This window comes from Hesperophylax consimilis, chromosome 12, assembly GCF_061612785.1.
Source record: "Hesperophylax consimilis isolate HC1 chromosome 12, BYU_Hcon_1.0, whole genome shotgun sequence".
NCBI classification, from domain to species: domain Eukaryota; kingdom Metazoa; phylum Arthropoda; class Insecta; order Trichoptera; family Limnephilidae; genus Hesperophylax; species Hesperophylax consimilis.
The window spans coordinates 25,895,072-25,914,357 of NC_142847.1; the positions used below are offsets into that span (position 1 = coordinate 25,895,072).

At 34.1% G+C, this 19,286-nt stretch overlaps 1 protein-coding gene across 1 annotated transcript in view; it reads right to left on the minus strand.

Moving 5' to 3' along the window:
* FoxK (forkhead box K) overlaps window positions 1-19,275 on the minus strand; it is a 113,132-nt gene extending 93,857 nt beyond the window's left edge. Inside the window, exon 1 of the mRNA XM_089638269.1 lies at window positions 18,394-19,275. Coding sequence (XP_089494395.1) covers window positions 18,394-18,752 — 359 coding nt within the window. The 5' untranslated portion in view covers window positions 18,753-19,275. The remainder of the gene's footprint in view (window positions 1-18,393) is intronic.
* Between the last annotated feature and the right edge of the window lie 11 nt (window positions 19,276-19,286).

Here is a 19,286-nt window from a genome sequence, read left to right on the forward strand (position 1 = left end):
GACAAATGCTTTAATTGCATACCAATAACATTTTAAATAACAGAACAAAACGAGTTTTTAATAATTTTCGGAGTTTACTTTGAAATGTTTTTACCGTATTGGCATTACAAATTATTATTATTATTATTTTTTTTCTTCATTCATAAAAATATATTTGGATACAGGTTTTTTACATGCTTTTCGACTACCACACTAGACACATGTCCGTATTATGGTAGTCGAAATTTGTTTATAATTATATAAATGTAATACATGATTCATTCAGTTGTAAAATAGGTATAGGTTAAATAGGTTTAACTGAAAATAAGAAAGCGATGAAAATAAAGATAAATTAAATAATTATTTTAAAAAGAAATTTTATACAGAATTGAAATGAAAAAAAAAGAATAAGAAAGCAAATGAACTTATTTAATGATGTCAGGTATTCTTTAAAATAGTTCTTTCCCTTCATAAAATACCAATACTGAGTATATAATATTATGTACATGATCACATACAGGAAAGGAATTGGAGTAGGTGAATCTTGTAAACATAAAGATAAAAATAAAAATAAGGTAGGATACAAATAAAAATAATAGATAATAGCTAGGGATAATAGAAATAAAAATAATGTATTGATATTATCTTCAGAAACAATATACAAGAGAAATATATTATAAATCGATAGAAATTGGGAATGCTGGGTGTTCCGTAACGCCGATTGCTTTTGACAGGCCGTGTACTAACCAATGGTACCGTCAGAATTTAAACTGTATAGTTTAAATTTCGCACACGTCAGCTGGAACCACGGAGGCCGTGGGCCGAGCAGTCGCACAAAAACCGTTTGTCCTGTCAAAACATCATCGCCGGTTCTTTATCGAAATAATTACCTTACGTATTTTATCGCAAGTTAATTTTAAATAACGAGTGCTAACAAACCACGCTAAACGTTCCAGTGCTGACAGATGATGCTCACTATCCAGATTTCACCATCGCCTCGCGGTAAGTTGATTGTGAAGTAACGTTACGCATTGTGTTTTGCATTCGCCTGTCACAAGCCATAGACTTCATTTATACTTTATCTGTGTGGAATAGCCCTTTAAAGTGCAGCTATTCCAACCCTTGTTCGTTCCTCGAACACTGGGCTTAGGAGGAAGATGCCGCATCTGGTGGCTTTGAAACCTACGCTGTTGGTACTAGTGCAATTCCGCCGAGTTTTTTCAGTCTGCATCCTTGCCAGGTTTAACCTGATGATAGCCAATCTCCGTCAGCAGCGGGAATTAGCGTGAAACACGGTGTATAATAAATAATTGAAGTTGTCGCGCCAGCTTATAAATCAGATATCGTGCAATTTAAAATTCGCCAAACCTAGCGACAATAATAATGATGAGTCCGGGTTATTGTGCCCAGATGTGATCAATAGGAACCACCGGTAATTTAGTCACGACTCTACCCATCTACTTACCAGGGCCGAGGAACTCGGCTCAATGTTGCAACATGTTCTACAGGCAACTGCCGAAAGATCCTTTTTCATAAACGAGAAAATGCGATGGAAAGATAAACCACAGCAATCAACGGTAACAAGTAAAAAGTTAAGTTATGTAGCTCTGAAACTCCTTTTCGTATTTTCATATGGTGGAATATATGTAAATGTACGTGTCTGTGGAGGCGTGGCTTGTTTTTTTTTTAAAATAACAATGCACATTTTTATTTCGAGATTGATTAAATATTGCACACTTTACCCTCAAAATACGAGGCAAGTCGCCGTCTAAAGTCTCTACACGGGATTTAAAAATCCACTCCGACCCCCTTTTCCTAATTTTGATATTATATTTTCAGATTTGACGTTCAAAATAACTGTATACATCATACTGAAAAACTTTGCATAAAGCCCTGACACTGCCGCCGCTGTTGATGTCAGCTAGTCTCTAAATATATATATTTATAATTATTTCGGAAAAAACTACTATTCAATATATTTATTATTACTTTATTTTATCCACACTACTAAATTTTAATCGTATGTAAATGAAATCCTCAGCACGGGATATCCATCCCAGTGAGGATATCATTATATTCATTTGCTATAAACAAGATAATAAAACACTTATGATTAAAAATTGTATAAAACAAAGTCAGCATTCGCGTCTGTCCGTTTGTGCGCTTAGTTCTTCTAAAACTACGCAATGGTTGATAGGGTTTTTACTTTCATTTAGAGAATTTCTTCCAGAAGGTTTATGCATATAACGCAGGCATTTTATATTTATAAAAGTAGATGTTTTGTAATAAAGTGGTAAAAAAATATTTTTGGGCGGTTAAATTGCTTACGCTGGCTAAACCTTATGAGATGCATCAAAAGAGTGTGCTGCGGAATTGTACATCTTAAAAAGGCTTCACAACCTCAAATCTTTAGTCTTAATCAAGTCCCCGAGCAACTCCGGGTACACGTAAGCTAGTTCCCAGTACGCTTCCCCTTTCTAACGAACTACGCGTGTAACAGAAAGAGATGTTACAGCGAAGGTCTCGGAGCAGGACCCTACTTATGTCATCTGACCACAGACATAGGAATTAATAGACGAGAAGATAATGGCGAGGGGTAAAATCAACTGTTGAAGAACGAAGGGGGTTAATCTGACTGTGATTCGTCAATAAATCAATCTGACAGTAAAGAGGCATCTCGCATTATAATATCACCATTTACTTCTTAAAAGTAAAATCTGCTTTTGAATGAATAGACATTTTTACATGGGAGCGCAAATTACTCGCCACGTTATGAACTAATTTGCGAAGTCCAAATTCGGCAAAGTAAATTTCTTCTGTTTGCAGAGTCGTAGTTAGTTTCAGAATATTTAGTTAAGACACTTTTACAAATGTTTCATAATTTACTTACCCCAGTAAACAACGATGAGCACACTTGAGAATCGCTACATTGTGATGTGATAGTATATGTTTCTAAAACTGATCCATATAATACGGTTTGAATAAGCTTAAAATAAAGTAAAATAATGCTTACTTATGGAATGTAATACGACAATTGGGTTTATTCTCTTTTTCACATCTATTTTTACAAGTTTTCATATCACAAGTCAACATTTTGCCGTGTTATTTCGTAAAATGAACCGATGATGCCTCGACCATAGTTCGAACAAGAATGATGACGTCACGTTTTCAAATTTCACTTGAGGCCATACGCGAGCCCAGCCGGCTCCAATGGAACCGGTATGGGGAGTGGGGATAATACGCTTTTAATCACTTAGGGCAGGTCTACTAATATTCATATGTCTATGCATCTGACCGATTTCTCTCACTTTGGATGTATGAAACATAATCCAATAAACCATTCTAATATGTAAATTAGGGATACAGATTACTCATCTGATACCTATCTTGCAAGAGTGTTACGTTAATCACTACGCTACGTTGAAATGTTTTGACAGCTGATGTTGCTACGAAAAATCATCCAAGTGCCAAATCATATTTTCTGTGATACACTTCATGTTGAGTACAAGAATCTACATAACGTGTTGCTGTAAAACCATATTTTTGTAATATTCGCACTATTTGATGCAGTTTTATTAAAAAACCAACTTAAAGTGGGTCAAAAACAGAATACATACCTACAAAAACGACAAAATAAAATATGTATTGACCACAGACATATATTCATATGTATATGGTATTGACGAAAAGCGTTCAATTACGACAATCAGGATGGCTACAAAAAATCGATTTCGAAATTCCCTGATAATTCCTGGTTTTCCAGAGCAAATTGTCCATGATATATTTTATTTAGTATAGGGATAAATCTCAAATAAATCAAAAAATTACGTACGTTTCATCCACACCAGAAGCTTCCAGTAAATTTAAACACAACATTTTATGAAACTATTGCAAAAAATATATAGAACAAAAACGTAATTCAATATTTATTTTTGTCAGTGTTCGAAAAAAATCGATTTGTGCGAAAATATATCATATTATTTCGTAAATCTGAATCTGACAGTTCGGTGTTTTACAAGACAGGTAAAAAATGCCTGATTGTTTCTTTTTCTTGTTTGTTCTACATAACCTTCCTTTTTCTATTTTTGTAACGTTATGTAAGCGAAACTTATAATTTTGATTATTTCTATTTTTGTATTCTCTTGTAGGTGAAACTTATAATTTTGATATCAAAATACCAATGTAAAATTGTACCTATCAACTCCCACCTATGTATTGTAGGTTTCTCCCGTCCCACAATGAGTTTTGTAACTCATCGTGATTGCTCTAGCAAGAAATAAAAAAAATCACGTTTAATCGTATTATTATTTAAATCTAAATCTGACAACCCGGCCGCGGCGGCAATCGATAAATTCCGATTTACACGGAAAAAATATGTCGAGTTTTTTTTAATTTGCTACGAATATCGGTTTTCGATGGCCCGGCCGCGACGTTTTTTCTATGAATTTACTTCAAATATTATCTGTATTTGACGGCCTGGCCGCAACGGTAATCGCCTGGGAAATTTCAATTTACACGGAAATACGTCGTATGTTTACGAACTTAATTTGAATATCTGAATTCGAAGATAAAAAGCCGACGGTGATGATGATCGATTAGTAAATCAATGTCTTAATTTTTACAAAATTACTATGAATAATTGAAATATAATTAACTAGTACATAATTTACATCGGTAATTAAATTGACCCGGAAATTTTGATTTACACGGAAATATATCGTATTCTTTATGAATTTACAACGAAACTGAATTTGACGACCTGGCCGCGGCGGGATCAGCCCCTAAATTTCGATTTAGACGGAAATGTGTCATATTTTTACGCGACATTATTCAGCCGCAAAAATCGATTTGCCTAAGTCGACTTGTTTATTTCTTATCCCTACCTGCATTTGAAGGGGGGTCCGCGGAGCTCGCGGAATGTATTGCAGAAGAATGTTACATTTTGTCTCGTGTTCCTAGTCGGCACATGGAATTTAACAGTGGTTATAATGTATTAATTGATAAGTCAGCCGGGTTTTCTACTTATTGGGATTATTTATTTGTTATTTATTAATACACGTTATCCTGTGGATAAGCTATCAAGAGGATGGTGAAATACCCCCGAAATCTATCAATCTAATGATTATTCATTGCTAAAAAAACCTTAATTTTTTACATAGGTCTACTAAATGATAAATTTGATTAATTTCTAATTGGTACCTACGTAAGTTCATAATTATAATTACAGTAACGACGATATTTTTTAATTTCAATTCCTTTGACCAGATGCCATTGTTTATTTTATGCGTTATAATAAATGTATTGCATAACTGTCATCACTACATAATTCTTACACGTGCAAGTATTATTTTCTTTTTTCCTCAATGCACATTATAATATGCGAAAAAAGTGGGTGATAAGTAATGTAGGTACTATTTATGACTACGAAAAATAACAAACTATTCAATGTTGTTTAATCACTGCTACCAATCTCTTTGCCAAAGTGAAAACATTAATTTACGATACATTATGATTAAGCCGTGTTTAGTGACTAGTCAGGTACTTCCCAACATCCAACTCCTCCTCCCCGTTATCTTCAGCCTAATAACATACCCCAATTTGGGGTGCCATAGTCCCATTGGCTCCGGGCAATAATAATTAAGTGAAAAATGTTATGGCTTAAAAAATATATATTGATTCGGATTTGTTGATTTCATACCGATCCGAGTAGGATTGACCTTACCGTTAACCGACAATACCGAAGTACGTATGACGTCACGCGTACCACGTCAGATTTCAAACATTTTGGAGGGCTTTGAAAAAGATAAATGAAAATTATTTTCACTATGAAATGAAAGGTGAATTCCATAAAAAAACTGGAATTCCTTATTGGGACTTTGTGCGGTAATCACACAAAAATATCTGTATATTCACGAAGTTGCAAAAACAATAGACATAGATCATGTACAAACATTGCAATTACAATTCATCATTTTTTTGTTTTAAACATTCCATTAGAGGCTCTGAAGGACAGATTTGACCGGGCATCTTTACGCACTTGCAATAATGCGTAGATGTGTTCGTCGTTAGAAAGATATATAATTATTCTTCTCAGTTTGTTTTAAATATTTATACATGATCACATGGATAAAAAGCAAAAAAAAAGTCAAAGATTAGAAATTGGCGGGATTTTTTTTTCAGATGAAAGTTAACATTATTCATACTTTTAATATTGCATAAATGGCGTTAAAAGTGAAGTGACTGTTTTCTTACGAATTCCCCCCTACGATACAAGAATGTGTTTTCTATAAATCGAATTCTTTGAAAATTAGGATTGTCTCCGTAAGTTTTTTGTAAACATTTTCGCGTTTGATATTAAATTTATATTTTTTTAGAAATATCGATGTTTATTTCAAATACAAAAATTTCAAAGATATTTTTATTAGTATCTAAAATATTATTTATTTTTCCTACAACTTCAAACATAAGAAATATATGTAGCACATTTTAGATACCTCGGGAGCATTTCGAAATTCCATGAAATTTCACCCTGTCGTTAAAATATGTTGTGAATACAAGATTTATTTTTTATCCTGACATGCGCCTGAACCATAGACATGCCGACAATGGTGAGGGGAAAGTTGCAAGAAGCGGAGAGGTGGCGAGGCGTTGCCCTTTCAACGACTGGTCAATAAATGAATCCGACAGTTTACATGCAACTCGCATTATACTATCATCTTTAGGACTAAGAAAATAAAATCTGCTTACGAATTCCTAGTTTTTTACAGACGCGCGCGTATTACTAGCAGCAGTAATAAACGTTATTGCACACGGTTATTGTTGAATATGACAAAACAGAGATCTCTTGTAATACTTGGTCTAAACTCTCGAGAGGCATTCGTTAAGGCGATGTACTACGTCGTGTGATATTTTAAATTGAGTCGCTATCAATAACAACCCTTACGTAGATGGCGATAAGGTTTAAATTCCCGCTCAACACCATCCACCTGTTTTGATTTATACAAGAAAAAAACATGGCCAAAAAGTGCCTTTTATTTTATTTTATGGATGTTCAGGAATAAATATATATATTTTTTCGATCATTTTATAAATAACTTAATTTGCCACATTATACAATAAAATCATAACCGAAAATGGGATCGTAAGTAGGAGATTTTGAACTTTAAAGCAGTTTTCATAGGCCTTATACATAATTTTTTTTCTGGGCTTATAAAAAGATATATCTAAAAAATACTCGATTATTTCAAAGGCCAAGATGTATTCTGATAGCAGTATTTAATTAAAGCATCTGAAACATTTCTAGGCGACCAAATTTTCAAACCAAAAACACATGATTTTGCATTACTACGTATGGCATCGCCAACACTTTTTCCAATCGAGAGAAAAATCTTCTCTCGTATCACGAAGTAGTTATTTGAATCATTATTGCAATATATCTCAACCACGAATAGTTATTTCGTCACCAGTGTGTACATAGATTAGTCTACATGTCCGTCTACGCAGTCATACGAGCATACATTACGATAATAGGATTCGGCGACAAACTGGTTTGTGTTAGTGTGCCCCGCTCTATGCCACACTAAACATAAATACGACAATATATTATCACACTAACGGATTACATACGACGGCAGATTTTGAGGAGATAAAAAGAGACGACACTATCGAGGTAACACAAATTAATTATTATCTATTTAACTATTTGTAGTAAGGTGATCGCTTTGACACTACAACATTTCATCTATTTACAAACAAAAATAAAAACTCTGGATGTCAGCAGGAAGAAAAATATAAGAAATTTCCTTGTAAAATTGGTTTTACTCGCTGTCAAGAAATCTGGGGAAAAAGGGATAAACAAATGGGTAATACAGAGTACAGACCATTCAATTTGGTTGAGCGGTTGTACGCGATACGGCGCGGCGTGGCTATCCTAAGTCATAGCATCCTAAGTTCGATCCGAACAACATTAGCGCCAACCAAGTTGGATAGAATGGTTGAACCAACTTTACTGAGTCTGCGTAGGGACCAGTCGTGTGTAGTTATTTGTGAGCGTACATTTAACTAATACAAATAAATAAAATGTAATGGTACGTATACATTTGCGAACGGAAACGCGAACCGAGCCACGAATTACGGGAAATGAAAGGGCGATTTGCGATTTCTTAGTTTCTTTCCCATAAGTTGAGGTTCAGTTCGGCAGTTCGGCTCGCGGATGTATACGTTAAAGTTAAGTATTTAAGTTTTGACGGATTTTTGAACACTATGTGAGGATTTAACTTTCTTGTTTGATACTACAAGCGAGATGTACTCTGATAGAGATGCCATAAAGGAAGATCTTGTGATTTTGTACCAGTTCAAATGTATTGAAAATGATGCAAATAATGAAACTATAAAAAGGTTCATTTTTAGTTTTTTAGTGCATGATATGACTTCTTTTTCGTTCCACGAGCAATTTTTTGTCCTCGTTTATGTTTGTTTTTTCATGATAATAGTTAACTATGCTACTAGAACGATCGCAATTTTGTAGGAGGCATCATGCTGCGTGTGTTCTCCATAGGAGTAATTGAACAAATTGAAGCAACCATCACGTCGTCTGTACGCAACACTAAACGGTTGACACATAACAGATGAACCCACCAAATTGGGTGGTCTATAGGGGGGATTTTAGCGTTTTCTGAGATCAACTGTGTGTTAAGCTGTTTTATATTATAATTTTCAAAAAGCATCCTATATGGGTCAAGAGTATCTCATTTTAAAAATTCATAAATATCCACTATTTTGATTTACTAACTTATTATCCACTAGCTGAAGTCTTCGGCGTTGCTCGGACGTTATATAGAGTTTTTTGAAAACTACAGAAGACAGTGACGTTCCCCTTGTTTTCAATGTGATGTGGAATATTTCTCGGAATAAAAGATGTAGATTGAAATGAAAATAAAATAAACGTAGCCCGCCCGCTATAGATATTCTTCTTTACACAAATAGATTTATAGGGAAATTAATTGTATTAAGGAATACGAAATTAGTTAACATTCAGCACATTGTCGTGATTTTGAGATCAGATCTTATAAAAACATTTTTACAACTGATAATATTCGTATATAAACGTGCATGATGCTGCGTATACACTTGCGAGCCGAAGCGCGAACCGAACAACGAATTTTCTAAGGGAAGGAAACGAACCAAGCGGCGCACAGTGGGCTGAAAATCGCCTTTCATAGACAGAGACTTGAATTTTAAAGGGTATTTTTTGGCTAGAAATGGATTTTGCTGATCATTACTATGCTATAAAATTTCGTACGAAGCAATTGCGTGTACAAATGAAGGAGTTATCATTTTTTAAAGAAAAAATTGTATGGCACTGACATTAAAAGTGAGGCTATCTCTGGAATCATAAGGTTGGACATTCTATCCTCACACACAGATATACTACTATTTATTTGTATTTTTTTGACATACTTCGTATTGTGGCGCAACTTGTGATTTTTTTTTAAATCCTCAAAGTTGAAAAAAAAACTTTTTAATGTTGATGATTCATTTTAATGCTTAAATGATTTACATATGAGTATGCTTTGTCTAATTTACAATATTTTATTTACACTGCGAGCCTTTATGTATTAATATATATCAGATAATATCAAGTAATAATAGTAATAATAATATTAATAATAATCGCTATTCCAAATTCCTGTAATATTCAAAAATCTGTTAGTGAAAAAATAAGAAAATACACAGATTTAGGAAATAAAATAAAAAGAATTTGGCATTCTCAGACTATAAAAATATTACCATTCGTTATTTCGGCTACTGGCATTATACCTAGCTCTCTAATTAAAAATTTAGGCGTATTAGATCTATCAAAAAAAAATTATATAAAGATGCAAAAGTCGGTCATTTTGAATACATGTAGGATAACAAAAGATTTTTTAAATATTTATGTTGAGGGATCAGTAGGATTTATAGGCCCTGTTAGAAGTTCTACCGAGCCGAACCCTCTGATATGAAAATATCTGGAGTCGGTGAATTATTTTCCCATTTGATCTCTGGTGAGTTGACGTGTTGTTCTTGTATTGTTTTGTATTTGTTTTGCTTATATAATGCACTTACATAATGTTGATTGACTAGATGATCATTTGTGGAAAAGTGAGTGGAAGGGTTAAGTTTTTCCTTTGGGGAAGATTTAACCCGGACAACTAAATCCGAAGTTTAAAAAAAAATAAAAAATAATAGCAAGTTATCAAATAATATTTTTGATTTCATTCACATAAAATTCCATTTTCTTTTCGGTGGGTTACAAACAAAAATAAAATACTAAGCCCGTCGTCCCACTGGGCCTGTAAGGGTAAGGATACGGTAAGACCCTGCGCGAAAAGTCCCACAATAGTTGTGCTTCAAACCGTATCGAACTTAACTTTTCTGCGTAGGATCTTTAGCTTATGTCGTCTCCTTACCGACTCAATGGGACGACGGGCTTAAAAACTGGTCCCAGCGAGAGCTCGTACAGACGTCTATCGATGTTCGTCCTCTTTCTTCTCAACGTTCTTGTTTGAAAACGAAAAAGACAGAATATACTAGAACGATGAAGACACGTACGATCTCTCGCTAAGACTAGTAGTATACATTCCAAAACCAATAGTTAATTTAAAAACGTTGAATATTTTTGTAAACAAATGACTTGATAACACATTCACAAAATCAAAAAGGTAATCAAGATTATGGCGTTTTTATTGCGAAAAAATACAATTTTGTCATTTACCAAAGTAAAATACTGACAACTGATAACATTTACATTACTCGTAGGTATAGGTAAACGACTCCTTGCAACTTTAACGTTATTGATTATAACGTTATTGGATTATAACGTTTAAAAAAACATATAGAGATAACGTTCAAGGTTTCCCGAAAAAAAGAATAAAATACCTAATCACTGTTATATTTGGATATATTAAATTTATGTCGATTAAATGATACACGAATTACGATTTGCATTAATGAATCTGTCCAATTAGCGTTTTACCAACGATCTTAGTTCGATTAGAGAGACAAGGCTCGAGCACTAAATTTATTAATTTACATCATATTGATAAAGGCGTATTTTGTAAACCGAACTATTTACAAATACCGTAGAATAGTTTTAATAATATTCTAGGGGATTTGCTATTCGTTCCAGAGTTAAGTTAACTTGCGGAAACCATTAAATTTTTTTGCGGGTAAGTGTTGTTACAGTCATGGTGAAGATGTACCCTACAATAAGGAATATAGAGAACAAAAAGGTAGGTACCTACCTACTTACCCTCGGGCATCTGGCGTATTGACCGTTAGATTTCTTAAAGATGCTCTCAGAAAGTCGAAATATTTGTGTGTATTTCGGCTTTTCAATTTTAATTATTCTGTGGTAAACTTCTAGATTTGCATATAAAGCGTGGTTTGATTTGAGATTTTCACGCCTCCTTCTATAGCCAACGTTTCGGACAGCATTACAGTGTACGAAACGTTGGCTAAAGGAGGTAGAGCAACACGGCATAATACCCCAAAAATAAATCACTATAATAAAATATGATGTTTTCTCTTTCTAACACCGTTTAGATCATATATTTAACCATGTCAGTAAGGGAGACAACGATATATATATGAGATCACATGTGAACAAATTGACTCTACGGGTAATAATTATGTTCGTGAAACCGAACAAAGTTTAAATGAAATTAAATGCATCATGAATTTACGATAAAATATGCAAAAATTGGTTAGAGAAACAACAGGTAGAGAATAAGTTGATACCTAATAGAAATGTTAGTACAACATTATGTCGAGACTTGCAACTTTTTACATGCTGAACTCGTTCGTTACCTTTGCACTATCAATTGGCTATATCCGGTTATGAACTGAAACGGTGGAAAAGATCCACATTGCAATTTGCAATGGTGTAAATTTCTTGCGGTAACAACACGGCGATAACAGAACCATGTTCAGTATTAGCTAACGTGTACATAATATTATTACAACAAAACAAGATTGACAGATGTTAATTAGTGATATAACTGCTAGGTGTAATTAAACTGCACGTATTACCAGGTTCAATTATAATTAATGACATTTGCAAATCAACGGAATCGATAGGAGATAGGAAGAATGCAATGCAGATGTAAGAAAATATCTAGCATAATATGCAGCTTTGGTTGAATAATTAATTATAAACAAGCAGATAAAAAACAGTTGCCGCGTTTTGAAAACTTCAACGGTTCATTTTGAAAATAACAGAGAGAGCCACTTCCGTTTACAACAATCCTCAACCATACAGTCATTGGGATAATAATACTATCAGATGATTAAATTTATTGGAGTAACTTTTTAAGGTTATACAATCAATGAAAATAAATTCCATGTGCCGACTAGGAACACAAGATAAAATGTAACATTCTTCTGCAATACATACACAGCCAACTATCAGACACACTCACTAACCAATAGGATGCATGAACTGGGCAACAAGTTTAGGTGAACTCCAGTCCAGCTGTTTCGAAGTTAACCTTTTCGTGTTCGGAAGACATTTCAACAATCGACCCAATCATTTAATAAATAAAAATCAACCCGTAACAAACTAAGTTTTTTTTACAATAAAACATCTATTTTCAAATAATGCCTTTTATTTTTAATTTTATTTTGACTGAGGATTGGAGAACTGGAGTCGACAACTCTACCAAACGAGCCAAATGCTTTTGACAAGACAGATATTTATTGCGTGTATTAACTGCTGTAATGTCATCGAATTTAAGATAAATGCGTATATGTCTTCTAGTGTGTGCGTGATTGCCACCAAAAGTTCGATAGAACGCATTTTCATCGACAACGAGTCCATCAATGCCGAGATTCAGCTCGATCGGTATGTGGGGAAGTGGGTTAATTTCTAATTCGAAGATTTGCATTCATTCACTAAAACAAAAGTGATATTTAAATAGACGTATTAAAAATATGAATTGACCAATGACTGACTATAATATAATTATGGATCTCTTACACAGATACAAAATAATAATCTTAACATCAGCAATGATCCGCCTTGGGCAAATCGAACGTATGATATTCGCATTAATTATTATTCATATAAACATAAAAAAAAAACAATTAAATGACCCAATTTTGACTACCTCGAGTTACAGCGCGTAATATACTACCTTTGAAACTGTGTTCAGACAAAACCTCCTAGATCACAAGGACGGGACACTCATTCAAAGCAGCATCCTAACTTGAATGGTATTTTACAAATTTTTCGTTTTAATTTATTCTTATTTATAATACATTTTAAAATTTTTCTGTTAAGGCGATGCCATACGTAGTAATTCAAAATCATGTGTTTTAGGTTTGAAAATTTGGTCCCCTAGAAATGTTTCAGATGCTTTAATTAAATCCTGCGAGTAGAATACATCTTGGCCTTTGAAATGATCGAGTATTTTTTAGATAAATCTTTTTATAAGCCCAGAAAAAAATAGTGTAAAGGCCTATGAAAACTGCTTTAAAGTTCAAAATCTCCTACTTACGAACCCATTTTCGGTTATGATTTTATTGTATAATGTGGCAAATTAAATTCTTTTTAAAATGATTGAATAAAAAAATATTTATGCCTGAACATCCACAAAATAAAATAAAAGGCACTTTTTGGCCATGTTTTTTTCTTGCATAAATCAATACAGGCGGATGGTGTTACACGGGAATTTCAACCTTATCGCCATCTACGTAAGGGTTTTTATTGATAGTGGCTCAATTTAAAATATTACACGACGTAGTGCATCGCCTTAATTTCAAAAAAATAAATTAAAATATATTTTTCGAGCTTCCCGTACAAGTTAGAAGGCTGATTTGATTCAGTGTCCCGGCCTTGTAATCTAGGAGGTTTTTGTTAAGATCAATTCCAATAGCATTAAGTGAATCCCGCTGTACCGATCTAATCAATCTTTTGAAATCACTTATTGCGGTGCGTGTATAAATCCTAGCGTAATGTTTAATTTGATATGGGTGACATTTTCTCACGGTCGTAAATCATTCACAAAAATGGAAAAAAAAACTACTTTCCGTTCAAAACAAAGTTCCGTTTTTATAATGGAAGCGTTCGTATGAACTCGATTGTAGAAGTTGGTCGTGATTTATGATTTTTTGTTTAATATTATTATATTTAGCAAACATGTGAATATACATGTGAATTAATTTTGCATTTAAGATATTGAAAGAAGATATTTTTAGTTATAACTGAAAGAAAAAATATGAAAAGGGTAGACGGAATATAAAAGGAATTGTTTTGGTTTAAGTACATTGTAAGGTTAATTTTAGTTTTAAAAAAATAATGGTATGGTGGAAAATATTTGTTTTGCAGATACGTCTGAGTAAAGAGTTATAGGCGTATTTTGATTTGAATTGTTCTATGCAAGATAAGGTATTCGAGCTGGTATTGCGTTCAGGGCAACGAAATGCAATCTAATATAGTCAATAATGTAGTTTACGATCTTATATAGAAACAGTACGTCAACATTTTTTTCTTTGTTTGTAAAGAGCGTGATAGGGTTACGTTGATGATTTTCATGATGAAAATGTAACCGCATTACATTTATTTATGTTTAGAAATAATTGATGTTGAATGCAATATTCATTAATTTTATTAACATCTTCTTCTATTTTTTTATAATCATCTACTGAACTTATGCATTTGAATATTTTAATATCGTCAGGTAAAGAATAAAATTAGAATGGCTAATTGATGACATGTTTGATGTCATAGTACAAAGTAAAGAGCAGGGTCCCAACATGGGAACCTTGAGATACCCCCGAGGGAATGCTTATTATCTGGAAGGTAAAATGTATATAATATTTATGTAATTTAAACAACTACATATATAGGGTGTTGGGACATACTTAGTACAAGTACATAAATTACACATGTTTATAAAACGTTGACAACGTGCCATATTTAAAAAGTGCCAAAGATGGATAATACAAAATGCCGGGTTCTAATAATACCTTATAACAACTTGATTATTTTTAGGCGAAGCCAGAAATGTTTTCCAGTGATAAAAAATATGCACTGTCATATAATTAGTACTCATTTTCTTATTTATTACATATTATATTATTTTCCATGTTATGTATGGATATGATGATTATCTGTTATTAGATCTACCTAACAAGTAAATCGGTGTATGAGTGTACCTAAGCGAATTGGCGCCAAAGAAAATATGTTACCAACAATTTAAATGATTCATCACAAGGTGATGAAAATCAAAAAATCTCAACCTTGAATTAGAAAAATTGTGAATTAAACGGCAAAAACTTTGAAGAGGTGGTGAGCTTTCGCTTTATAGAACGCAACTATTCGCTGCTCGTGAGGTCATTTCCATCGTGATCTATGGAGTTTTGAAATAATAATTTAACTGCCAAAAAATAAGTTACAGGTCCAATATCGAACTCCAAACCAAATTCTGACGAAGCCGTAACTACCAGCAATAATAATAATAATAAATTAAATCAGCCATTCCAAATTCCTGTAATTTAAAAAAATCTGTTAATGAAAAAATAAGAAAATACACAGATTTAGGAAATGAGATAAAAAGAATTTGGCATTCTCAGACTATAAACATATTACCATTTGTTATTTCGGCTACTGGCATTATACTTAGCTCTCTCATTAAAAATTTAGGCGTGTTAGATCTATCAAAAAATTTATATGTAAAAATGGAAAAATCAGTCATTTTAAATACATGTAAGATAACGAAAGATTTTTTAAATATTTATGTTGAGGGATCAGTAGGATTTATAGGCCCTGTTAGGAGTTCTACCGAGCCGAACCCTCTGATATGAAAATATCTGAAGTCGATGAATTATTTTCCCATTTGATCTCTGGTGAGTTGACGTGTTGTTCTTGTATTTATTTTGTTTATATAATGCACTTACATAATGTTGATTGACTAGGTGATCATTTGTGGAAAAGTGTGTGGAAGGGTTTAGTTTTTCCTATGGCGAAGATTTAACCAGGATATAAAATCGGAAATTTAAAAAAAAATGGTACGATAATATAGCGCTGAGGGTTATCCTTAGGAGATAGACTTATACCATCACGGATTTTGCTGCAGGCCTTTTTAAGATATGCAATTGTGTAGTGCATTATTTTGATGAATCTCATAAGGTTTAGCCAGCGTTAGTGCACGTAAATATTTTTACGACTTATGATTGATTACAAAACACCGACTTTTCTCTACTTTATATAAATATAATAGGCATGTATTATATATTCTCTAAATAATAGTGAAAACTATATCAAAATCCGTTGCGTGGTTTAGAAGAACTAAGTGGACTAACAGAGAGACGCGGATAGAGACTTATACTGTTTAGATTTAGAGATTCACAACTGGACATTTTGGTATGACAAAGCTTGACAGAATTGCACAATGAGGGTTAAGAAAAGCGATAGACATGAAAATCAAGCATCTCTGCCAAGCTGATATAATTTATTTATGCAATAGTAGAAGATATTAGTCAAGCGCTCCACAATAGAATGGTTGCATATGGATAGATGAAAAAAAAAGATTTTTGCATTAAACAAAGTATTTGCCTACACATTATATAGAAAGATAGGTAGGTACTAGGGTTCTACCGCTTTGCATGAACGTTTATATCTATGTAATTATTTTCTCCATCGGTAATACAAACCAACATGATGTAATAATGCTGTTGGAATATACGCAGTAGCTAAAAAAACAATATAAATAGGTATTATGTTCTTTGTAGTTTTAACTTCTTATTCTATGGATACCCATAGGTGGGTAAAATGAAAATAATCAATAAAAAAATATTATATATGAACATTTTAATCTACGTATTTAAAAATTAATGTTTCTTTGTTTGTTTCCGATACTCAAAAACTACTGGACCGATTTCGTTGAAAATTTCAGATTGTTCTTATCAGTGTCAGAAGTGTTTAGAGAGTGATTTGAATGATATAAGAATTCAGGGACGCCCGAGGAAGACTTAACGCATTATCTCTGCACTGGAATGAAATACGAAGTCGAATAAAAGTCGATATCATGTAGTTTTTTTTAACAGTAACAGCGTGGAAAACAGTAGAGAATGGTGAAAGTAGGGGACGCACAAGGAAAACATGGCACGATAACGTGAGAAATTAAAGTTTTTCAATTCTTTAGAATAATATTATTTCCATCTTAAAAATAGAGCCAGTTTTCAGGTATACTAGATTTCACAATCTCAAAACTGTAGTCCAAACCATTCATAACCCCGAGCAACGCCGGTACACGTCAACTAGTCACATAAAAACAAAGTGTACGTTTCCATAAATAAACCCGTTTCCCGCTATTATCGATGACGATGACTATAATAAGAATAGTGGTTATTTTCATAGTGGCAACATTTACTATAGGTAAATAAAAATATATTATTTTTGAATGAAAGGGTTCAAAGGTCGACACGTTCATTTGTTGATAAATATAATATTATAGTGTATTTATCAACTAAGCATACGTGTATTTTTTGGTTGCTTCATTTCAAAATTACTTAGTATATTGCTTAAATACCGCTACAAAATGCAGTTGCAGTGATTTTATTGAGGAAAATAAAAGGCAATATTGTTAAAATGTGCGTTTTCTATATTCTATTCTGGAGTGTGGAGCGCGCAATGTAAACAAACGGTGAATTAGAAAATAATATTTACAATGCTGATTTTGTAAATAAAAACACGAGAATAATAATAAGCCGTAATCGTCGCTGTACGCAGCGCGTGTTTATGAATGCATATTGAAATTTTATTGATTTCTATTGGTCGTTTTCCTCGCCCGCCAACAGCAAACGGTGGCCTATAATCAAGGAGTCAAGTGACAGGGCTTATCGCTGTTCAGCATTCAGCACCCTGGCGCTAGGCGGCAGAATAATAATACCACAATACATCATAATATTGTTTACAACTGAATGATGTAATCAATACAGAAACACATAAACCCGCAGTACCTGGTTGTGGCCATTCTGGCTACTGACAACACAAGGAATGTGCGTTTATGATTTACGGCCACTGTTTTGATTACTTTAACCTAAAATTGCGTCACAGATCACGTGATTAGCCCGTGGTACATCGTCGTCGAGAAGATCAATACGAGTTCTGGTAATGTGCACTTTCAATATTGCACAATATGATGCTAAAAGGAGATAAACAATATGGGTGCGATGGAACGGGTTGACATAAACACAGGCGGAACTGACGGAAACTATGTAAACATGTCGGGGAGCACCTTGCAGGAGATAGCCGTGAACACGTTCGCCGCTCGATGTGGTCTGTATGGGAGGGCTTCCGCTGCGTGGACGGAACCGCGGCAGTCGGCACACTCCGTTGTTTACGTTGATAATGTAATGAATAGCACTTACGATCTGGGGAGTTGCAGCGAGGGGCCGCCTTTCCTCTGGAACACGCCGTCTACAAACACTCCATTCTTGCCGTTGCAGGTCATGAAAAACGCTGGATGGTCGAAGAACACCTCCAGGTGCTTCCTGGAGATGAAGCTCGAGTGGCCCATATTGACGTCCACATCTCCCCTGCTGCTGTTGCGGCCGATAGTTATATGCTTCTGACGCACCAGGTACTCAAAGTCGCGGCCCTCGAGGCGCGCTATGGCAGTGCCTGTCACCTCGGGGGCCCACTGCACCTTGGAGGGGCTGGCGGGGGCCGACTTGAGCGCCAGGAGGGCCCAGGCATCGCTCTCGGCGGTCCTCGAGTATTGGGACATCACTTCCAGGTCAGGGGTCACACTTCGCGACACCGCACTGTGTGTGTTTACCCACAGCGAAAACGTGGGTGGCAAAACATTAATGAACACCTCGCCAAGAATAAGATAACATTTTCAAATGAGCACTATAACTAAACTTGATGATAAATGCGGTTAAACTCGAACGATAGACCAACAGCGCATACTTTACTGAATATTTCTTTTATAAATTTAGCAACAGTCAGTTCATCTGATCCGCACGAATTTCTTCAACGTTGAGGTTACTAACATGACGCACATGCGCGCAGTTCCTACTTTCTGCCAGTAAACAAGAATTATATAAACAACCACGTGATTTAGGTTATTTTAAATAGAAAAATCACTCGGAAAACTATATTTATATAATTAAAATGCCTTGGATACAATATAGCAGCTTTGGCAGAGCGAATTTTCGATTGAACTGGACAACTGTACTTTATAGATTTTTAAAATAAACATGAGGCGCGACAGGATTTAACCAAAAATGACAATTCGGTACACGCAGTACAACAGTGT